The following is a 25,354-nucleotide window of genomic DNA, read 5'->3' on the forward strand; positions in this document are numbered from 1 at the left end:
AATACTGATAAATTAGTTGCCGAGCGTCATCAGGATGGTAGGATCCAGACTCGGGTCTGTAATGAACTGTGGCTGTGATGAACAAACTATCTGTGTGTCTGTGCTGTCGGTGGCTGCTGTCAAACTGTCCATTTGTAGATCATGCTTTAAATTGGAATAGGAAGTTAGGCCAAACCTTCTATATTCCTCAAGTTACATAATGTTTAGCTCAGGTAAATTGGCATTTTTTTATATTTCATTTATATTTATCATGATTAAATTGGAATAGGAAGTTAGGCCAAACCTTCTATATTCCTCAAGTTACATAATGTTTAGCTCAGGTAAATTGGCATTTTTTGATATTTCAAGTTAACATGTCAAATTGTCAATATTATATATATCAATCTGTTCCTGATTACTAGGGGTAATACATCAGAGCACAGGGGTATCGTGAGTTGCAATGATCGATATATGAGACGTTTTTTTCTGTATCGATACAAGACGATACGCTTATTAAATTACTTACTACTTGTTAATGACACCAAGCATATTTGTCAGTCAAATATCGCGAAATGTGTTGTAATTAGGGTTTCAAGTTCATTCCTAAAAATAGCTGCTGTGAATATGTGTCTACAGCTAGCTTTACCTTTTGAACTTGCCCTGAAATATTTATAATCACAAAGTGTCCATATAATTTGACATATATATCCATATCCTGATACGTTTTGTAGCATGACCTATGTATCATGATATGTATCATATCGTGACCTTGCTGTATCGCTTCACCCCAACTAATCACCTAATTACATAGAGATAATGCCTCAGTGGCACAGTAGGCCTCCAGCTGCAGTGGGGGTGGTCGGGTAGCCTAGTGGTTAAAGCGTTCGCTCGTCACGCCGAAGACCCGGGTTCGATTCCCGACATGGGTACAATGTGTGAAGCCCATTTCTGGTGTCCCCCACCGTGATATTGCTGGAATATTGCTAAAAGCGGCGTAAAACCATACTCACTCACTCCAGCTGCAGTGTCTCGGCCGTGACAAGCTGTGGAGCGGAGTCTCTTTGTAACAGTTGTTGGTACTGTTGTGTGTTAAACAGAAATTCATTTCATATACATGCAATGTTACTTGACTCATCTCATCATTAAGCCACCTGTATTATCTTCCTGTCTAACCTGTGTATGTCATCTTACGAGTGGTGAACATGTATGTTTGCATTCAGTGGAATGGAAATAATATTATTCTTTTCAGAATATTTGTTTCCACTTTTCATATGGTTAGGGTTGCTGGAATCTGTGCACCAATTTTTAGCTCATGTGACAAAGTCAAGTGAACTTTGTCGTGGCATGTTGTCCGTCTGTCCTGTTGTTTGTCGTTAACTTTTACATGGTCGACATCTCCTCTACAACTACAAGGCCCATGGAGTATGAATGATTGCAGCCATGGTGTCTTGAAGACCTGATTGTGAACATGGCCACAACGGCAGCCATATTGAAAAGTTGTTTTGTCCCATTACTCAGCCATCTAAGCTTGTGTCATTAAGACGTTTGTTATGCAGTAAGTATGTGGAATGCGAAATATTATATAATACCACCTTTGGAATGCTTTTATTTTTTTTGCATGTCATGCTATGACCTTTAACCTTAATGTATCTCCCCATTCGGCACTTTCGACATCTCTTCTGAGGCTACCAAACCTACGGAGCTGGTACTTGGTATGTACAATCCCAGCTATCGTGTCTCTAAATCCTAACAAATGTTATTTTGGGGATAACACTTTCTCAGTAAAGTACAGGTTCTCGTATGGGACTCAACCCCAAAAAGTATGAGAACCTTTACTTTACTGAGAAAGTGTTATCCTATAGATAACATTTGTTACATTTGACCACTTTCTAAACAGCATTGTGTGTTCTCTGATTCCTGTTCACTGAATTCTGATTAGATTTTAAACCTTATTTCTTAATATTTATCTCAGGTGAGCTACAGGGCCTCATGTCTCTGTCTATTGTTAAACATTGTCCCTTGGGTACGTCAGAGCCATGACATGATATATAGCATAACAACTGTCTCATATATTCCACCATGTCCATAGTGCAACTGTTTTCTAGTTTTTGTTAGATTGTAATTATAGAACGAACAAGCTGATGATGCAATACAAATCAATAACAAATGCATGATAAAAGAGAACGTAACTCTTATCCCATGCTTAAATTGCGTTGCATTACGGGACTGAATTATTTCTTGTATGATATATCCTTTTTGAGTTGTATATAGCTTCTACATTGTTTTTGGTATGAATGAAGTACTGACCGTATCATGTGTCTTGTATCATATGGTTGGAAAATTATTTTGTTAAATATGCGTATTGCAGAATCAAAGACGAAGTGTATGATTACTTGAACATGCCTATCCTCCTTCCAAACAGGGAGAACAAGGATGTTGTACCCTTGACTTCCTATAACGACTTAAACCTGTCAAGACTGTTCTGATGTAGGACATTAGGCTAAAAAATAATAGTCTTGTTTCTCAGGCGCCGCCCGCATCATCAGAATGTTTGCCGCATGTTTCGTTTTTATTTCCATTTTTTTAAAAATACAAAAATCCTAACACATGGACATAAAAAAATTGCACTCCAATATAGCATGCAGTTACTTCCCTTTACATGCTCACTGCTTTACTGTGCATCTTGTGTTACGGTTATGGCGGCAATAGGAGTTTGAAAGGAGGACCTTTCCCAGGTTGATGGTACATACTAGTTTGAACAAGCAAAAAGACCACCGACCGCTCGCTCTTTGTTTTCAAAAGTCATTGCCTGAGAACCAATTCTTTTATTTTTTTTAAACCTTATGTACTTCATGCGAGGTCGATGTTGCTTATTTTGGGTGCATATATACAGGTATTGACCTCATATTTTTTATATAAAGCCTAGAATTGTTTATTAATAACAAAGAGCAGATTTGGCATATCAAACTGTTTTAGCCACAACAGGTTAGGAGGTTCCCAATAAACACAGACACCTGATAGGCTTAGGTTTGGGGAATACCACTACTGGGTAATTCCCATTCTATTTTTATATATAATATACAGGCTTTATCAATGAAGCATTCAGTTATTGTGTCAGTGAATCACTGTGTGAATGAGTAGGTTATTAAACATAGTGTGTGTGTTGATCTGGTGTACAGCATATAACTTTGCATCACTTCGTATCATTGTTCATGACATTGGGCTTTCTACTGTACATATTGTCTTGACGGATATCACTTAACGCTTGTGTTTGTTGATGAAGTATGTCCAACAGGTGCCTGCATCACAGTGCCCCTGATAGAGGGCTGATCATCTTGACTTGTGTACTGAGCAATGCATCTGTTATCAAGTTTATTTTTATGTTTTTTTAAAAACTTTTGATAGTTTACAAATGTTTATGAATGTCTGCAATTCTTTGTAGGTATGATATCATCAGATATTTCAGTGACATATTTAGCTAATACAGTTTTGAAATTTGTGTATCTTCATTATGATTTGAAGGTATGTATGGAAAATGCTCAAATCTAATTGGTCAATCAGTGGTTTCAAATTACAGTGAGATACCTCTGATTCAGACAGCTGTGGAAACCACATGTTCAACCCAGCTCGGTCATCAAGATGACAAGTTGATTATGTTGTAATAAGGTTTATAAGGCAGTATTTTTGGTATCACACACCTTCAACTGTATTTTTATGGATCATATTCACACACCTTCAACTGTGAATTGGATCCTCATCACACACGTATCTGAAGTTTTGGATCGTTATCACACCTGCAGCTGATGATATTCACACACCTTTAACTGTGAAGTTATGGATCATATTCACGCCTTCAGCTGTGTTAAGGATCAATACTCCACACCTTCCACTGATGAAGCAATGCTCACGTCATATTGGATTCACACAGACAAACAATGCTCGTCAATATTGTACGACTACTCAGTGTTGTCATGTTGGGGTGTTGTGTGTTGGGTTTCTGAAAAAGATTTTCAATAGCTGTAAAATCTTTGAAAATCTTCTTGCAAGAAAGTTTATCATTGAATTTACATGGCTACTGATATAACCCAGCTGTTACTTCCCTCAAGCCCGCCCTCTTAGTTGCGACCATTCTGGTGGCCAAATGTGATTTAAATCTATGATTGGTGACTTAAATTTATCTATTGCTCGCCACATGGCTATCAAGAAATAAACATAACTGGCGACAATTCTGTTGGCTCCTAAAAACGTAGGATTAGCTCCTAAAATATTCCTGTTAGGAGCTGCTTGGCTCCCTAACAAAACAACAGGCTTAGAGGGCTGCAAACTAGGTGTTATGACTTATGTCGAACCCTCTCTGTGTGTGATTCTGTGGTGCCATCTCAGCATCATTGTAACACAAAGCATTCCACTGTTATTTTATTACTGATGTAGATTTTATTAGTTGATGTTACTAAAGATCCCATGGTTAAGTTTGGTGTACCTCTCTTTACTGGACAATTTGTCATTCCAGTCGATGCTCCAGGCATCTAATGGGAACCACTGCTCACATTTTGTCCAACAAATGTACTTAAGACATTCAGTGCAGCGGGAGCATTCTACCTCCAACAATATGAACGTTCAGAAACATATTCCAGTACCTCAAGGCTAAAACAAATAGTCTTGGTTCTCAGGCACAGCCGGCATCATCACTAAGTTCAGGGCACGTTTCGTTTTTATTTCCAATTTTTAAAAAAAGAAGTCCTATTCCAAGTCTAACGGTAGTTAAAATAATGTATTCCAGTACTTTACTCATCAAGGAATATATTTATGTTGGGAGGCAATTTCCCAGGTTGATTATACACAGTTGTTTATCTGGATACACAACTGTTTATTTGGTTACATACTAGTTTGAAGATCCCCCCCCCCTCCCAAAAAAAAGATACCGCTCACCCGCACTATATTTTCAAAAACCTTTGCCTGAGAACCAATTCTTTTATTTTTAAGCCCAATAGAGGATATTTGGCTAATCTTGTTAAATGACACATTTATCTCATTAAAACTGAAGTGATGCAGTCACAAGTAAAGTATCGACGTTTGTGTGACGAGTGGCTCAGTCATCTTCACTTATGAGTGACAGAAGACTTTACAATGGACGTTGGTTTGAATCCAAGAATCTCCCCGATTGTTGCTCGGTTTGTCAGCACCATACCTGTACTTTTGGGTTGTACCAAAGTGGTAAGCGTCCAAGTCCCAATAACATGTCTCTTATGTGTGAGTAGTTGCACCTGAACTGTTTCATCTATTCAAACATCTATCAAAATTCTGTATTTGAAATGTGGGACCATGTGTAGAGGTAATGAGTTCTAGATTGTTGTATTACGTGGTGTCTCACTGAGACGTTAAGCTTGCAGTCATGTCCACCATGACTGCAGACAAGGGGAAATGTGTTTTGTCATGTATGATTTTATATTTTTATTGCCAACTGTTTTTCATGGCCATATGTTTAGTTTCTAGTTCTGTTGTAACCATGGTAACATGGGATGTCTCTGACCGACCTGACTTCCTTGGGTCAGAAACTGATATTCTTTCTGATACAGTGAGTTCCAGGAAACCAAACTTCTATGATCCGTTCACGTAAATTGTAGCTTTAAGGATCTAAAATGACTAATATATTTATTAATATTTATAAATATTAAATTCTTGCCTATTCTTATGATTCTTGTGATGTGTTGTAAATATTTATTTTTAGTCAAAAGGACTGTATGTATGTATCATGATGGATCTTTGAATAAAATGATTTGTAACTATGTTCGTTTTTCTTACTGATTGAGTAAAGCATGACCCGACTCTTAAAACAGGTATCAGGTACATTCAGAGTGAATGTTGCATTCATGTATGTGAAGTCTTTTTGTCTCAAGTAAGATCTCTATATAGTCTTTGGACAAAGTTGAGAGGCGATCCCATGATGCCACAAAGAAACTTATTAATATCATTATGACCTCACTGAAATCAGATCGGTAACTGTAATACATTATACCTCTCTGCGTTCAAGATCTGAGGACATGTCAAGTGAATTCTGGACAAGCAATGACTGCCGAATCTAATTGTAGGATGCTTGGTTTTTTAGCCAATAAGATGTCAGTTTTGTAAAACAATTCGGCTTCATTTCTTTACCATCATGACTGAAATTTTGCCTTGTGCAAATGTAGACTCAAATATTCAGTGTTGACGTCATGAGCATCGATCCACGCAATTGGTATAAGATGACATGCATCAACCATTTTAGCGAGTCTGACTACCCGATCCGGTTAGTTGTCTCTTATGACAAGCATAGTCGCCTGTTACGGCAAGCTTGGCTTGCTGAAGACCTATTCTACCACGGATCTTCACAGGTCAGAAGGACAAGAACACAGCTGCAATGAGGTAATCTTTCGTAGTGTGTTTTAGGTGAACTGCTGGACGTGGAAGTCAGGAGGTGCTGTAGAGCTATCACACCAAGACACAAAGACCGACTTCATTAAATATAAGCAAATTTATTTAGGAAGTAATTGTCAACAAGTGAAGCATGTAACCTGTCAGCCCATACAAGGGTAACTGTAGTACAAGTCAAACGGAGGAACACAGGTCAAACACATGCCACACAATCACAGACATACATTCAACACCTGGCAGTCCAATACAACCTTGACCAGCACTGGCAGGACTCCCTACTGTAACTAGTTCATGCACGGGACTGTCACAGCACACAACCTGGGGCAGTTGTGAACATTACGCTGCCCAAATTGTTTCCATTTGCTTTTGTCTTCAAATCAAAGTGTACACCTAGTTTCTGTGAGGAACATAATAGCATGTCTTCAACAACAGCCGTCCTGTTATACGAGCAGTATGCAGTGGGATCCGCATTACATAGTTTACAGTGAATTAATGCAATGTAATTACCCCACTCATGCCCAAGGGATTATACAGGTGTCGGAATAATCTCAGTGAACCTGTGTGATACAATCAAGGGGAGTCTACCCAACAGCCTCCAAAAGGATGTAAAAATATCTTGAGCAAAGTTCGAACAACTAGAATGGCTATCTGATGTGACCGTGTTGAAATGGATACAGCTACCATGACAAGATACATCGGTATAGAGGTAAAAATATAGTCTCTACTTTCTGCGGGGTATAGTCTTAAGTCCAACTCATTGTGTGACATATCTACCATCTACTAGTTTGAAACTAGAGACCAGATAAAGGTGACTTGCCGATTGATGTCGCACCTTTAAAAAAGCATGTACATGTTCTTCTTTTGGAGACTTTCCCAACAGATTCCAGTTCATTTCCTGCAAGTTTGAGTTAAAGTCTGGCATGTCCATTGTTCCCTCCCGGCTTAATGTTAGACAAAAAATAAATATATCTTTCCTATTTCAGACAGGCAAAAAAAGAGCAAGTAGGTAATATTTCTTTTTTGTTTTTTAATCTTTTCTTGAAAATACAGTTATTTGCAATAAATGTGTACAATCGCATTAAAATCGGATCTAAGTTCTTGCTGCCGCTAAACAAAGATCTGAGGACATCCCATTTTTGATCACGTCAGAATGAACTTTCGCGAACTTTGACCGACCACTGAAACCACTAACAAGAAGTCGACATCAGTCAATTAAAAAGCAGCTTACTCTAGCTTTATGGCACTCATTTCAACCTTGCAACTTCCATTTCAGACTACGCTTGAAAAATATGTTGCCACAGTTCTTGATTAAAATTTTGAAAACTGAACAAACAAACTTTCCAGAATGTCTAATATATTGTTGCGATTGTAGGGCAGTGGTTCCCATGTACTGTGCAACACCTATTCCGTTCAAATGTTTATCCCACGGAAGCGAGAGATAGACGATAATTTCATACGGGCTGTAACTGTCGTTTGGAATACCCCGTGTTAACGTGTTCGAGGTTGCATGATTAGAAAACACATTCTGACTGTCACTTTCATGATAGGGTTAGCGACGCTTTGATTGGTTGGATGAAAGACACACTGACGTGACCCGTAATGGGATGTCCTTAGGTCTTTGTTTAGCGATAGCGAGAACTAACATCTGATTTTAATGAGATTGTAAATGTGTATCAATAAAGCCTTCTTTTAAATTGACATGACTTGTTTATCAATTGTGATGGTCAACACCATTACTTTGATGATGTGAATACAGAACACCAGAATGGTATATTAAAGATTGAGAAAAGGGGTTTAGAGTTTGAGGTTCAGTGTCAATCATAAAACCACACATAGGCTGCCTCACAACCCCCTGTCTAGATGGAGGCAATCTCATTAAAATCAGACCTTAGTTCTCGCTACCGCTAAACAAAGATCTGAAGACATCCCATTAGGGGTCACGTCAGAATGACCTTTCATCCGACCAATCAGAGCGTCACTTACAGATCATGAAAGTGACAGTCGGAATGTGATTTCTAATCATACAACCTCAAAAACATTAACACGGGATATTCCGAACGATAGTTACAGGTTTAACGACTGAATCCATATAATCTAGACCATCTATTAGCCATTCCAGAATGTTCTTTTGTTCAGGTTTCAAATTTGTAATCAAGAATTTGTCAAAATATGTTTTGAAGCGTAGTCGCCAATTTGAAATTAGTGCCGTAAAGCACAAGAAAGCTGCCTTCTGATAAGTCATTCCACTGGTCCATCAAAGTTCGCGCAAGGTCGGTCTGACATGACCTGTAATGAGATTGAGATGGAGGCAAAGGAGATGGCCCTTACACGAGCCATAGGATAGACTGGTTACATATCAACCATTGGGACACTACGTTGCCATGGTTACATGGAACCAAACAGTTGAATCCACTGAGAACCTTAGAATGTGAAAAATGAGAAGTAGGTTTTAATAACAGCCATATAATAGCTCTGGTGTCTGTTAGAGAGAAGCACTCATGCTACCTGTAACACCAAGCTGTCGTTGTCGTTGATATTTCCCAAGAAAATAAAAACATAGAGAATAATGCAACAACAAAGGATTTCAATTAACAACACAACCTGTTTGTAATATGATTGTCAAACATTTAAACATAAATAAACTTTCTTGTGGATTTAAGAGGCCTTGATTTCCTAGACAACAAAACCATAAACTATTGTACAAATAGTTTGAAGGAAAGCGCATCTTAAGCTAGTACATGTAGTACATTATGAATTGCCAATCTATTCTCATAACTGTCATTTCATCTTTGACAACACACGGAGGAATAAGTTAAATATATTATATTAAGCCTGACACTGGCAATATCTACGCCATGTAGCAACACTAGGGAAGTATACTGGCAATATCTACGCCATGTAGCAACACTAGGGAAGTAGACTGGCAATATCTATGCCATGTAGCAACACTAGGGAAGTAGACTGGCAATATCTACGCCATGTAGCAACACTAGGGAAGTAGACTGGCAATATCTACGCCATGTAGCAACACTAGGGAAGTAGACTGGCAATATCTACGCCATGTAGCAACACTAGGGAAGTAGACTGGCAATATCTACGCCATGTAGCAACACCAGGGAAGTAGACTGGCAATATCTATGCGATGTAGCAACACTAGGGAAGTAGACTGGGAACATGATGCTTTCTCACATCGACAAGTACACACAGAGATTCACAATTTTCAGTAAAACATAGTAACAAATATTCAAAGATAAATCTAAAAAATAGAAATAATCTTTTTTAGAAATATTGCAAAAAGTAGAAGATGAGATTTCAATACTTTGGCCCTTGTGGCAAGAAAAACAAGGAGAAGTGAGGGTCTCGGTCAGCGGCGTCAGAAGAAACTGAGTTAACGACCCCGTGAGTTTAGTGTCCCCTTCACACACCCTGTGACAGGTCGACACCCGATCATGTAAGTCAGAAGCAGCAACTGGCTGGATGCTGCTTATCCATGTGCCATCCCCAGGGCTTTGTGTCAATAATTTTCTGTCTAAACAAACGGATTAACTATGGTTACCCAAGGGTTGGTTTTTTATGAAGTTGGTCATACTACTCAACGTGTGATAGGGCTATGCTTAGTGTGGGACCTGAATGTGTGACTGGCTGCTTGGAGATGGTGTCCTACAAACAGTATCCCATATTGCCATGCATCTTGAGCATGTTCAGCTTCATGTCAAGTTAATAAAAGCAAGTGCACAAGTTGCTGTCCTCTAGTCATGTAACAGTATGTAGTTCTCCTCTCAAATGTTGAGTAGTATATAGTATTGTTATTTTCAGATGAGATACAGATATACTAACTAATTTCCTTCTGTTGAAATCAAAGTAGAAAAACCAAAAATGTAGCAATTACATCATTATTCAGTAACAATGATACCTGCTGACCTTGACCTTCCCCCCTGGACAATGGGAGATGACCTTGCACATCCGGAGCACAGCAGGAACCAGCACACACACATTAGTACACACCAATACACACATCAATACACTTAGTACACCAGTCTACATCTGGCAGCAACCAGCCTCAGGGTTGTCATTGGGAAGCAAGTCTTGTACAACTTTGTTACATTTTGAATGGCTAAACAAGGGAACCATTTCCACACATAGCACTCAACATTTTGTGAATATTTGGTCCACTGATGAACAAGGTCGTACTCTGTAACAAAAGCCTTGTTCAATGTTTCCAATTGAGAGTAAGAAAAGCATTGACCTTTTGGCAAGGTCAAGATTCACTCAAGCAACTGATACTGTGGCAAATCCTGATAGTCTACAACCCAGATACGTGGAACTTGAGTTGATCAGTAAACGTGGGTGAATCTGTTGATGAGATGATGGATGATGCTGAAATCAGGACCAATTCCGCTGTTTGTTTTCAGCCAAGATGTTCCTGTACAATGAGAGTTCGTCAGGGCAGTAGCAGGTTATAGATTCTCAGTGATGTTCAGAGCTTCTGTAAGATCAAGTTCTCACTGCTAATCAGCTGCCAATGTTCACACACAGTCAAAGGAAATCACATTTAAACAATGATGAACACACCAGATGGCTTCAGCATGCAGGCAAGCATTGCCCATACAATTCTACCAGCATCAAGGTCAAAAACATTCCCTGGTCAACAGAGTCTACAGAACTGGGGACATCACTGACAACTAACACATCATCATCACAGATGCAAAGTCAGATTTTCATGGAAGCCAAATCACTAATGCTACATAGTCAGGGGCAACAGGACAAAAGATAGACCAGTTAGCAGTGCTTCAGATTGAAAGAGGGCCTGTTTCATTAACCCTTAAAATATCCCGAACCTCCATTAAATGAGCAATACGTCCCCTGGCAACATATTTAATAAGCCTGCCATTTCCCCAACTAATGAGGGACTTGACCTCAGAGTAATCAAATCAACCTGAAGCGCTGCTGGATGTTTAAATCAATATTAAGTTACAGCAGTATCATACCGACAGTAACCACACATGAAGAGAATTACAAGGAAGCAGTCCAACACAACGGTCATCTGCCAGACACAGACGGTCATCTGTCAGACACAGACGGTCATCTGTCAGACACAGACGGTCATCTGTCAGACACAGACGGTCATCTGCCAAACACAGACTGCCAGACACAGACGGTCATCTGCCAGACACAGACGGTCATCTGACAGACACAGACGGTCATCTGCCAGACACAGACTGCCATACACAGACGGTCATCTGTCAGACACAGACTGTTATCTGCCAGACACAGACTGCCAGACACAGACGGTCATCTGCCAGACACAGACAGCCATAATTCAGCCACTCTTACAAAGTTTGGCTAGAACTCTAAATAACCATCATTATAAAAATCAAAGAAACAGGGTTGAAAGCCACAGAAAATGTCTTGGACTAGCAACCTAGCAGTTGATGTAGTTGATCAGGGCCAATAGTGTAAGTTAAAGCTCCTGCATGTATGACATAAATAAACAAGTTTTCATCCATCGCAGGGCCTATTATTACCCCAGACTGGATCACCAGAAGCTAATGACTTGTCTTCATTAACTTTTCAACACCATATACCTGTGTATGTGTTGTACTGCCACGAAACAGATAAGAAGCAGTGTTTGAAATCAAGGCTGAAATTCAAGGGATCCTTATCACAACCCTAATGTTAAAAGTTAACCATTGAGGGGGTCCCTACATTCAAACACCATAGGAGAAGATTTCCAGGGCCCGGGATCCCCTTTAAAATTGAACACTGGAAAGGAATCGGGGCATTGGTCGATCTAACAGTAAACTGGTTGAATAAGGGCCAGGATCCCCTTTAACTTTGAACACTGGAAAGGAATCGAGGCATTGGCCGATCTAACAGTAAACTGGTTGAATAAGGGCCAGGATCCCCTTTAACTTTGAACACTGGAAAGGAATCGGGGCATGGGCCGATCTAACAGTAAATGGTAAACTGGTAGAATCAGGGCATTGGCCGATCTAACAGTAAACTGGTTGAATAAGGGCCAGGATCCCCTTTAACTTTGAACACTGGAGAGGAATCAGGGCATTGGCCGATCTAACAGTAAACTGGTTGAATAAGGGCCAGGATCCCCTTTAACTTTGAACACTGGAGAGGAATCAGGGCATTGGCCGATCTAACAGTAAACTGGTTGAATAAGGGCCAGGATCACCTTTAACTTTGAACACTGGAAAGGAATCGGGGCATGGGCCGATCTAACAGTAAATGGTAAACTGGTAGAATCAGGGCATGGGACAATCTAACAGTAAACTGGTTGAATAAGGGCCAGGATCCCCTTTAACTTTGAACACTGGAGAGGAATCGGGGCATTGGCCGATCTAACAGTAAATTGGTTGAATAAGGGCCAGGATCACCTTTAACTTTGAACACTGGAAAGGAATCAGGGCATGGGCCGATTTAACAGTAAACTGGCAGAATTAGGGCATGGGACAATCTAACAGTAAACTGGCAGAATAAGGGCTTGGGACGATCTAACAGTAAACTGGCAGAATAAGGGCTTGAATGATCTAACAGTAAACTGGCAGAATAGAGCTTGAACCATCTAACAGTAAACTGGCAGAATAGAGCTTGAACGATCTAACAGTAAACTGGCAGAATAAGGGCTTGAATGATCTAACAGTAAACTGGCAGAATAAGGGCTTGAATGATCTAACAGTAAAGTGGCAGAATAAGGGCTTGGGCCAATGGAAAAGTAAACTGGAAGAAGCCTGTCTTCCTAATGGAGGAAATATGTCTCTTACAGATAATCTGAACATAATAAGTGTGACTCAACAAAGAAGTATTTGACTTGTGCTGATAAGAAGATATGAAGAGACTGTTGACATGGGAGCAACTGAACACAACATGCATATAAACTGTCACAGACACTCAAACACTTTTCCATGCCCTCACTTTCCCATACATTTACAAATATCCCAGATCACAAAACAGCATTATATAACCATTTGCTCAAACGATGAGGTTAACTTCCCCTATGACTAAAGGTATCAGTCTGAATTCTACACTACACATGAAGCCCATGTAATATATTACAAGCATAATCAGTAACCAACAAAATATACAAAACAATCTCCTCGACCATTTCAAATGAGTTTCTGTTATCACATAACATTTCAAAGCCAATAATTCACATAAAATCAATTCCATAAAACGTCTGTGAAAGAGGCATTCTTGTAATCATGTGGTTGAGCATGTTAAATAAATGAAGAAAGAAAAACATCTAAAAATATATGGCTTGTAATCATGAAAACAGATACAATGGTAATGATGGACATTGACAGATGGTTATGATGTACAGCAGTATGTGTTCTGCCAATATACCAAGGCCACTACTGCACTAGCACAAACTGTTTAGCTTAGAGAAATGTTTACACTCACAGCCATTATAGCACTTAAGCAAACTTTGCTAACAAACATTATGAAAGAATGATAATGATTATACAAAATAGTTTTCCATTTCTTGACATTTATGTTGGAGTTATGCACTGTGTGACCTTAGAATGGGGCACAGGTGGATATCCAGATATGCAACAGCATGTGGCACAGGTGAATATCCAGGTATGCAACAGCATGCGGCACAGGTGAATATCCAGGTATGCAACAGCATGTGGCACAGGTGAATATCCAGGTATGCAACAGCATATGGCACAGGTGGATCTCCAGCTATCAGGGCATCATCTGTTGAGGAGCAGGTAGTGTTTGAGACTTGATGGCAGTGGGAGACTGTCAACACTCTGCAAAAAGTTCTTACCATCAGACTGTTTAATAATGTGAGATCGGAGAACACACTTGCATTGATGACGGAGGGAGTGGGGTGTTTTGGATTCCATGTCCAAGAGTTCAACAATATCTTCATCAATGTCACTGTTTTGGAGCGCCATACGCACTGAACGGATCTGTGGAGGTGATACCCCAGCCATTAACACAAGTTTGATTATTTCCACATTCCCATGCTTGGCAGCCCAGAACAAAGGAGACTGCTCTGCGGGACAGTAGGGCCCCACGCCACCCAGACTGCTGCCATGCACAATCAGGGTCTTGAGTATTATTGAACTCACTCTGTACATAAATGCGGCAAGAAGGGGTGTACAGTTATACTTATCCATCTTGTTGACACTAGCACCATTCGCAATAAGATACTGTACAAGATCAGGCATCTGCTGTCGTGATGCCACCCACAATGCAGTATGGCCCATGTTGTCTGCAGCATCAATATCTGCACCTTGTGACACCAGGGTGACGACACCCTCGAGGAAGTGCATCCGACAGGACGTCACAACAGGAGGTTCAACACGACCTAAATGGTCTTTGCTGCTCATGTTCAAGTCAATATTTTTTGTCTTCTCATGGTGTCTCATAAATAAATGAAATATGTCAAAATGTCTCTTGTAGAGAGTCAAAGATAGTGGAGTAATATCTTTGATATGATAGTTCAGATCCAAATCCGGATAAGACAAAAGCAAGTTGCGAACAGATGTTAAACATCCTTCTTCAATTGCAGAAAACAAATCATATGACAAGTAAGACTGGACATAACGGTTGGAAGTCTCAAATGTTGTTTGTGTGCTGTTTGGTGATTTGCACTGTACCTCTTTGTGCACTGCAGCTTTTGCTACAATGGTTGCCTTTGCAACTATGGCTGCGATTTGTGACATTGTGGTAGAATACATGTATAGAAGGGTCACAATAGGGCCTAACAGATTCTTGTTGGACAGACTTGGATTTACCTTTTGCCAACTCCTCTCTACAGTTTCAATGGTGTCATTTTCATTGTCCCACATTCATTATTTGTGGAAAAACATCATGTAAACACAGTTTGAAACGTTTTCTTGCTGTTGTTATTGTACTTCTGTCGAGACAACTAACAGCTTGCCGATGTCATGTGTATCCCAGACGACAGTCACAGCACAGGGTCATTCTTCCATCCTTCACGTCCAGTCTTCACTTTCTTGACTTCTGTCTATCCATTCAAACGTGAATAATACCCTCTGTTGCCAGTTTTTCCGACAGATGCAGACAAATTCGTTACAATAACATTCAATCTGGTGCAGCCACGAACAATTTTCCATCTACGATATCTCAGCTACATTCGAGCTGTCAAATGTTGATATTAGCCCCGGAAGTATAAAGAACGTCACCGTGCCTACTATTTTCCACAAAACCTTTACAACAAGCTACTGGTAACGGTTGTCGAATGATCACTGAATCAAAACATATAAAAACACACAATAAATTAACAAAATGCCATTCGAGGACTTAGAGAGTGTAATGCACTTGGGCCTGGAGTATAAGGTTAACGCTATTTTTCAGGCATTATCATTTGCAGAAGCCTGCGGTCTGCCATATACTGCCAGGCGTCTATACCTGCATATCGGCACAGTATGCACGTGCCTTCACTTATATTTTCTAAACAAAATAAAAACTATCTATATATTTTTTTAAGAAGTTTTTTTTGGCTGCGCATCTCCCCTATATGTGCACAGAGAAATTCCTTTTTGCATTTATAGAGTCATGGAAGGGATTTTTGGTTTAAAAGAAATGCCTTGACTTCATTTGAGATGACAATAGACAATGGAGTATTTTCATATCATGATATTATCTAAAGACTGAAGACACGCCTAGAGGTGACTTTCCTAAGCAGGAATTTCTTCAATGACTCTTTCCCATCATATCTTCCATCAAGCCAAATGAAAGGGCACCAAACTTACCAAGGGTATGATAATGAATGAAAGTTATTCCTAATTTTAAAACATCTGAATTATCACGAATGAAACAGATGCAGAAACAGCTTTTATGGCGATGCAGTGATTGGGTGGGGACATGCCCTAACCCCCTTGTTAACTCGAGCAGTTTGGCAGCCCTAAATTTATGGTACTCACTTTGGTGCCATCGTATTTAGAGTTTGTTACGCCCCTGAGATATACATTTCATCTCGTTACTTCATGCCCAGGTCAGAGGAGGTCAGGCACTTACTGCGCTTATACATGGGACGTGCATGCATATCCCGCTCAGACACATTATACTGACTCTGAGCCGACCAATCATGGTTTTATCCCAAGAATGCCAAACTACAAGAACCATCTTTTGGGACGACGCGGTCAGAGGATCGAACCACTGACCTAGCTTCCGCTCCACGGGCAGACGCGTTATCCACTTGACCACAGTATGTGGGAGGACCGCCAAATAAACTCTAGGACTAACTAACTAACTAACTACAACAATAGTGATGACACTTATGATGATATTCAACAATATTATATATTTACGTATGACATTAAATGCCATTTGAAGGGTCTTGAAAGTGCTCTCGCTCATTATGAAAGCAATTTAGAAAACAAATTTGAGCGAATGTAGTCCCATGGTGTTTCAAATTTTATTTACTAATCTGATTTGTCAAGTATCATTGTCAATGTTAGGTTCCTTTCTCATTCGGTCGTCTGCTGATTTAATACAGAGTTGTTTGGAAAATATTATTGACAAATTTCAACCAATCAGGAGCATGTATTTTCTTCTTGCGAGACTTGCATAGTTTGACAAGTGCGGCAAGGTACGAGTTTACGTTGGTTACAGGCGAAGGGTTTCTAACAGCAGATCGTTATGCCGACTATTTTGCGAGCCAAGTGTATTGTTGTCGGTAAGATTTCGAATTCGAACTTTTGACATCTTACTCGTGATTGAATATATGTATACATAACGTTGACAGTGAAGTCCGGTGATGTTTTGATTGATGTGCTGTTTTAGCTATAACCCCTCCATATTACTCTTCAGTGTTTCCTGAGTGACATGGGCACCAGAATTCACGGTGCATGTCAGAGTGCAGTATTTTAAGTGAACACATGAAGAATGAGTGCACTGCGCACAAATTGAAAACAACAGTCTTGCAAGCAACAAGCTCATCTGTATTGAATTTCCCACAAACACAACAAAATGTTTGGAAATGTTTGTTTGGTTGGAAGCAGCAGGTTGTCGTGTCATTAAGTGCCCGATGTGCATGGCTCATGCATCCAGTCACTGGTTTGCTTGGACTCAATTACTTGAAGGCCACTTGATGTAGCTGCAGGCTGTCCTACTGCATCATATTACAACAGTCACTCATTCTTGTCACTTCAGGGGAGTCCGGGGTTGGCAAGAGCAGCATTTGCCAAGTGTTTCACAGTGATGGATCCAGCTTTCCAAAAACTTATTCCATGGTATGTTGTAATGATTTTCATTTGTCATGATAACGTATTACTTCTAATTCATCTCTTTGCTCAATAACTGAAATACAAACATGGTTTTGCTTTATTTGGACTTTGTATTGTATGACCTAATAATGATATCATGTAGGCAAAATACAAATGTAAGGAATCTTTAACATGGGTCGAGAGGTTGAGTGCATTATGTCAGCTTCATAGTGTGATTCTGGTTGGCTAGTAAGTAGGCTAGGACACAGTTTTCTAAGTGATCCCAGCCACACTGTTCTTATATGTATTTTCTGTAATTGTTAAGCCGATAAACAAAGAGTTACCGTCCTTGACGTAATAAGCGCCCCGCTCTAATAAGCACCCACAGCGATATTTGCTATTATATTGGCTAGTTGACAATCCCAATTAGCACCCCTTCCGATTGATCAATGTGCACTTATTTAATCGTGTATAATACCCTCTCGTGTGTTATATTCACCCTTAATTATGGGCAATTAAATTCTGGAAAAATATATCTGTCGTATATGAACATTTCAGGCAGTCAGCATAAACCACAAAATTTACAATCTTTTAACTCTGTTTTTTTTTCATCAAAATAATATTCTAATAAGAGACCCTATTTCTATTTTTGAGAGCACCCTGTGCGCTTATTACGTCGAATGCAGTAATGTATTTTCAGAGATTGAGAAGTAGTGAACAGACATTGATCAAATGTTGATAAAACAAACTTTTTTGATAATAGGAAATATGTAATTATATAGTTATTATCATATGGATTACAAACTGTCTTAAACAACCCATGCTTGTCGTAAGACGTGACTAATGGGATTGGGTAGTCAGACTCACTGATTTGGTTGATGCATGTCATCATATCCTAACTGCGTGGATTGATGCTCGTGGTGTCAATCACTTGATCGTCTGGTCCTCCCCTAGATTATTTACAGATCACCGTCATTTAGCTGGAATATTGCTGTGTGTGGCGTTAAACAACAAACAAACAAACAAAAGAAACTTACAAACTGGTCTGGAATTTGGAGTGGGGGCTAAATACAGTGAATATGGCCTGGAAATGTTTTCGGCCTGCCCAACCACACAGTTCTAGATGATTTGCCTATGTGTAACTTGACTACATTGTATATGATTCCCAGAATGCAGGGGTGGAGCTGCTCGTGAAGTCCGTCAATATCCCCGACTCTCATGACAGTGTGGTGAGTACACAGCCAGGTGGGCTTGGGGTGGAAGTGTTAGAAGATAAGGTGGGTGTGTTTGGGATGAAGTATCACTACTGTCATCTTAGGACCTTTAGTTCTATAGGGATAAGTACACAAGGACCACTTTACTCATCTGTAAACTCTGAACATAACAAGAGTTCCAATCACTGAGAGATTTCGTTCTTAAACCTGTCATTATTAGTTACTGATTATTCTGTAGATGTTTGAAGTCCATTGAACAGATGTGTGCTTGTGTATCATATGCCTTGCAATATAGAAGTATTAATTGTTACTCTTGTACGAGTGTTAAACATGAAGCATATACAGTAAACTACGGTTATAACGAACACGCTTATAACGAGCTGACGGATATAACGAACTTATTTTTTGGTCCCGACTATTTGCTGTAGTTATGTTGTATATATGCTTATAACGAACTACGGTTATAACGAACAAAAATTAGTAGTCCCTTTGAGTTCGTTATAACCGTAGTTTACTGTATGTGTGTTTGTAATTGATCAATGACTTTGTGATTGCAGGAAATATTCATGTTTGATTCAGCTGGTAAAGAAATATTCTCAGAAGCAGTCAAGAAATTTGTAAGTTAACCCTTTCAAACGTAGTTCTATTCCACTTTTCCCTCTAATGAGTACTTCTTGATCATGTTGATGTACTTGTGGAATGTTCAGTTGTATCAGTGTCCCCGTTTACCGGCATTTACCATTTTTTACCGGTAAAATTAGGCTGGTAATGCATGAGACTGCCAGTCCTCGTGGACCGGCAAATAAAGTACCTTATAAATCTCTGTTGTTGAACAAAACATTGGTGATATTCAGATAAGTATAATTTTCTAACAAAGTCAGCTTGTCTTTTACTATCAGGGATTTCCTGTTGTCTATTTTTTTTGCAAGGAAAGAACATTTCTCTTTGCTTTGAGGTTAAATATATATTTGAAGCGACTTAGTCTCAATATACTAAAAAAACGAGAAAATTGTGACTAAACTTTGTGTGAATGACATGTAGATCTAACTCAGTTGCTTCAGAGATGACGTCATTGCATTTATTTGTTGAAAGTTGGACTTACAAAAATTAGAGGGGACTGGTAATTTTTAGAGTTGCCAGTCTACCAGGACCGGCAGTTTCAAAACCCAATGGAAACACTGTGTATTTAATTCTACCATCAGAACTTGTATCCTGGGAAGGTGACAAACATTAGTATGCTATACACAAAGTTGATAGGTGCTAGTTACAATTTCTGTGATAGATCTTTGGGTTAATTAATGAAGTTGTCATGTTACTCTAAACGAAACACTCTAAATTGTCTTACTTAATCTTAATTCTGGGCATCAGTAACATGTCGGATAACGATGAGTTTAATCCTTGTACTCCTCCTCATCTCCTGTGTCCCTGCAGTGGCAGAACCCGTCCATGGTGATGGTTGTGTACGATGTGACCAGCGAGACCTCCTTCTCCAGCTGTGAAAAGTGGTTACAGAGGGTTCGCTCCCAGTTTCCAGATGTGGAACTACCAGGTACACTTGCACCAGCAACTCTTCTTTTACACTCATGGACCTCAAGTTTTGAAAGCTGTTTGGCTTCATTCTGCAAAAAAAAGTTTTGATGTTAATCTTATAATATTCTGATGTTTTAATCAGTTGATAGTCTGGTGTGAAAGATAAAGTGAAAGAAATGTGTGGCTTGAAATGGTGCTTTGAATAACCATTAAAGAGTTACTTCCCTTTTCATGTAAGTCTACTTTGGTGTTTTGAATTACTGACATTAACACGCTTGATAGTCGTCTAAGGCGCCGTGATTCACTGTACAGAGTTGCGTCTCTTGGACCCAACAGAAACCTATGATTGTGGGTTTGAATCCCGGTTCGCCCCAAATATGTTTCTAGTTTTGTCAGCACCATACCCATGCTTGTGGGTTTTACCGAAGTGGTAAAGGTCTGAGACCTGCATCACTTCGAGCTTTCCCCCCACACTAAGCTGACACGCCGTGATATAACTGGAATACTGTTAAAAGCAGCGTAAAACCCACTCACTCGCTCACTCACTATGTATAAAAATAATCTTTTACTTATCCTACATTACTCCTTAATGCATTCACTGCTTACCTTGCGTCAAAGAAAACAGGACAGCGTACCGGTGACGGTCCTGGGTGAAGAAATAAACTGTTCATGAGTCCCACTTTTCGTACCCTGCTGTCGCTGTCCTGTGACCTCTGGTGACCTTAGGTCACCTCTTCACATCACTGCCTGTCGCGCTACAGCACAGACGTGTACCAGCGGAGCTCTCGTTTTGGATATATTTAGACCTTCAGTTTTTGTCTACAATTCTAAAATTCATCTGCAACGGGTGATGTATTCTTTTTATATTACTCTCAACATGTTGTGAACTTGTATATGATTTATTTAAAAAGACTTTTCCCCCCCAGGTGCTATCTGTTCACTGCCATTTTGAATTGTGTTACAATTGTTTGTCTGCCAGGGTAGTCAATTTGTTTACAATTCTCAGCTATGTATGTATAACATATTTATGTGTTTTTAAATACTACTAGCTTTGGCGTTTCTTTGAGTTGCTTTTATACAAATCATTGAATACACTTTGAACTCGTTACAAAATTTGCCGATAGATTAACTAGATTTCTATGGCAGTTTTCCAGTCCAGCATCATCAAAAGTCTCTAATTTGCAAAACTTATGCTTGGGCGTTGTACTAATTGTTGTGGAAATAAATGTGCTAAAGACTCTCATCCATGTTGTTTGGCATGCACGTAAATTTGTGCAGCAAATTCTGAACGTGTTTTTTGCGTAAATCAAACGAGTTTTACGAGGTATAGGCAGGTCACTCACAAACATATTTTGCAGCAATCCTGTCGTGAGACTAGAAAGATGTCACAATCGCTGATTAGCGAGGGACATGGTTCGGTCATTATGACACAACCATTATCTTCAACGGGTAATACTGTCACTGTTGAAGTGCAAGTATGGCCGAAAACCGGAGGATCTTGTAAATATTATAATTGACCCTAATTTTCAGTCGCCTGAGAAATCTACATTTACTTGTTCTGTAAACAGTGCACCAGCGTCTCAATATGCCTTGACAATTGTTCTCACATTGAAATAACCTGACCGTAATGGCGTTTTTCTGAACTTTTCCGCTTCAATATTTATCGACCGATTGGTGTTGTACCTTCAGGGTGTGAATTATTGAGGTTTTTGTATTCTGAGGGTTTCCCACCTCCAAACCGTCCGATACAGATGCATTAAGGAGTAATGTAGGATAAGTAAAAAATTTAGTTAAATCTAAAAATTATTAACATTTGTATACTTATCCTGCATTTCTATGCTAAAGGCCCACCCGTCACAGACTTGCTTCCCCACTTTGGCTTCAGAAACCTCAAAAGTATGTTTTTCTTAAGCTCAGGTGACAGGCAGTGTCCCTTTTTCTTTGTTGCAAGGTAAGCTGTGAATGCATTAAGCAGTAATGCAGGATAAGTATACAAATGTAACAAATATTTATATTTTACTAATAACTTATGACAGCCACTTTGTAATAATGTATTGTACAAAAATGTATGGCATTGTTCCACCACTAACAAGCTTCCTGTGGCAGGTGTGCTGATTGCCAACAAAGTGGACCTTGACCAGAGGCGAGTGGTCAGCCCCAAGGCAGGGAAGGACCTGGCCACATCCCATCAGCTGGAGTACTTCGAATGTTCATCTGTGAGTACCTTACCCTACATTGCAACACTGCTACATGTAAGGGCCGACAATAACCTCACTCCGTGCACTGACACAGTGGAAACTGGTCTCCTTCATGGTTCTCACTGAGTTGTGTTGTCATGCCCTTCTATAATTATGTCTCCACCATTCCAAAAACATTCAACATACCGTATTCGACGTAATAAGCGCCCCGCTCTGATAAGCGCCCACGGCGATCACCTGCTAATATATTGACAAGTGAACAATCCCAATTATCACCCTTCCCGATTGATCAATGTACACAAGACTTATTTATTCGAGTATGATACGCACTATACACCCTTAATTATGGGCAATTAAATTCTGAAAAATATATGTCGTCTTTAATATGCACCAACTTTTCTTTTGTATCATCTAAGGCTGTCAACATAAACCACGAAATTTACAATCGTTCAACTCTGGGGTTTTTGCTCACCAAAAGTGAGAGCCCCCTATTTCTAATTTTAAGAGCACCCTGGGCGCTTATTACGTCGAATATGGTATTTCAAAGAAACTTGGTATATGCATTGCTCATCAGCTTTACTGGTGCCTTTTGCTAATTTAAAATTTTTCAAAATGTTATTTTGCTACGTTTCCATGAAAACTAATAGGGCTTAATCTCTAACAACTCTAAGCTTTGTTTCCGGGCCAAACATCTAAAACTAATAAATATCTTTGCATGAAACTATTCATGTGCAATGACCATATGCTCAACTATTGCCTTTTCATATTTTCATATTTTTTATATTTGTTGTGTTTCCATGGAAACAATTTGGACTAAGTCTCAAACAAGTAGCATTTTCTTCATGCCCAAACTCTGCAGTTAACGAATATTCCTGCATTAAACCATTATCTATCAGTATTGTTTTTTTTATTTGCAAACACATTTACAGTAACAACTTGAACTGATGTATCCAAAAAAGGGAGGGGGAGACATATTTATTTTAGTAAAAACACATTCTAGTCTGTGTTGGTTTAAATATTCCAATATGGTAAAGCCATGAGTCGTGTTTGTGTTGCTGTTTACAGAAGGAGATTCAGAATGTGGACACGCCCTTCTTCTACCTGGCTGCGGAGTACCACAAACTGTACGAGGAGAGAGTACAGCTGTTCCAGTCCATAGCATAAACACGAAGCAGGATGGGTGGTTTGATGGGGTTGGTGGTGTAAAGGGGTGGGTGGTTTAATAGGATTGGTGGTTTGATGGGGTGGGCTGTTTGGTGGGGTGGGCTGTTTGGTGGGGTGGGCTGTTTGGTGGGGTGGGTGGTTTAATGGGATGGGCTTTTTGGTGGGGTGGGCTGTTTGATGAGGTGAGCTGTTTAATGGGGTGTGTGCATGGTTACATATTGCAGAATGCAAGGACAGAAAACAAGGATCTTTTGTTGTGCCTTGTTCTAAAATCGATCATACAAAGCGTAAACCAGTGCAGCGTTAGACAAGGCCACCAGTACAGATCCGGAAGGATAAGTTGTCTACTCCATCATCAAGTTTTGTCACCAAAACCACCAGTTAGAAGGGAGCTCATCATGTCTGTCACTGCAGTGTCGAAAGGCTGGGCTTTGCTGTCCTATCTAGCCTTGTGTCCTCACTAAAGAACTATAGCCCATATTACATATTGAACTATTGATGAGAATCCCTGGCTATGTTTCTTGGTTTATCAGCATGATACCCATGCTCGTGCATATCACCAAAGTAGTAAATGTCTAAGACCTGCATTGTTTTGTTGTTTCCCCCTACATCAACCTGACACGTATCTGAAATACTGTTGAAAGCAGGGTATAGCACACCTCACAAACTCTTCTGTTAGTGTCACTGATTATAGCCAATCAGTACCTACTGGTTTCTGGGTGCCGCACTCTTGTGTATATACTTGGTTGTGAATGTCCTGATCTTACCTTCAGCAGGTATTTTCCATGGTTATCTTCTAATCCAAACTTATCTTGAAGTCCAGCAACACTTTTGTTTTGGCCTAATGTGATGTGGTGACATGATTCTTGTACTGCTCGTACACATCCGTCCATTGTTTGTGTCTCAAGCAAAATGTTATTAAACTCTATTTATTACTTTTCAAGAGTTTTATTTCTAACAAAACCAAGAAATGCTTATAGAAGAACGCCCAGAAGATCCAGGTTATAATTGTGCTTCAGCAACCTCATGCTTGTAAGAGGCGACTAACAGGATCATGGGTGGTCAGGTTCGCTGACTTGGTTGATGCATGTCATCGTACGTATGGCATATCCCAATTGCGTTGATCGATGTTCATGGTGACAATCACTGGATTACCCAACAGCAAACAGTATTGAACTATCTACTTTACCACCATCTTTTTTTTATGAATTGGTTTCTGGAATGCATGTTTACCTTATGACACTACTGTTGGCATGAAGACATCACATCATTTGTATGTGTTGCTAATATAATCATGAAGAAGGGGTGTTTCATGGAGTGTTAGTATTTCACTGTTTTTACATTTCATTTTCTGTTTTCAAGTTTTTGCGACCAACCAAAAACTTTGGGTCAAAGTCCGAAAGTGTATGTAATACTGGAAGTTCTTTCGAAGAAACTCGGAAATAACCCCCAAAAATTGTGAACACTCTACTTTGACCATTACTGTTTGTTGTTTAACTCCGCACTCCATAATATTCCAGCAGTATGAGATAATCATTGACTGCAATTGGGACAATAACAAACCAAAACAAACCAAAACCAATCTTTTTAATCTATGACAGTACATGTATGCAATATCTACAGGAGGAGCGGTGGGCCGATATGCTGGACGCTTCAATCG

General features: G+C 39.6%; 3 protein-coding genes across 3 annotated transcripts in view; 1 reads left to right on the forward strand and 2 right to left on the reverse strand.

The window, feature by feature from the left end:
• Positions 1-25,354, reverse strand: part of LOC139469610 (uncharacterized) — a 447,403-nt gene that overhangs the window by 297,398 nt on the left and 124,651 nt on the right. The gene's annotated exons all lie outside the window — the stretch shown is intronic.
• On the reverse strand, positions 11,721-15,527 carry LOC139469607 (ankyrin repeat and SOCS box protein 8-like). Its single transcript, XM_071251820.1, has one exon. It carries the CDS (start codon positions 15,204-15,206, stop codon positions 14,100-14,102), a length of 1,107 nt encoding a protein of 368 aa, XP_071107921.1. The 5' UTR covers positions 15,207-15,527; the 3' UTR covers positions 11,721-14,099.
• LOC139469608 (intraflagellar transport protein 27 homolog) lies at positions 16,960-23,758 on the forward strand. The gene is made up of 7 exons (XM_071251821.1): positions 16,960-17,059; positions 17,536-17,615; positions 18,758-18,817; positions 19,360-19,419; positions 20,234-20,351; positions 22,439-22,548; positions 23,596-23,758. The coding sequence occupies exons 1-7, from the start codon at positions 17,023-17,025 to the stop codon at positions 23,692-23,694; spliced, it is 564 nt and encodes a 187-aa protein (XP_071107922.1). The 5' UTR covers positions 16,960-17,022; the 3' UTR covers positions 23,695-23,758.

The sequence above is a fragment of the Haliotis cracherodii genome, unplaced genomic scaffold (assembly GCF_022045235.1).
Source record: "Haliotis cracherodii isolate W230 unplaced genomic scaffold, xgHalCrac1.p SCAF_2, whole genome shotgun sequence".
NCBI classification, from domain to species: Eukaryota; Metazoa; Mollusca; class Gastropoda; order Lepetellida; family Haliotidae; genus Haliotis; species Haliotis cracherodii.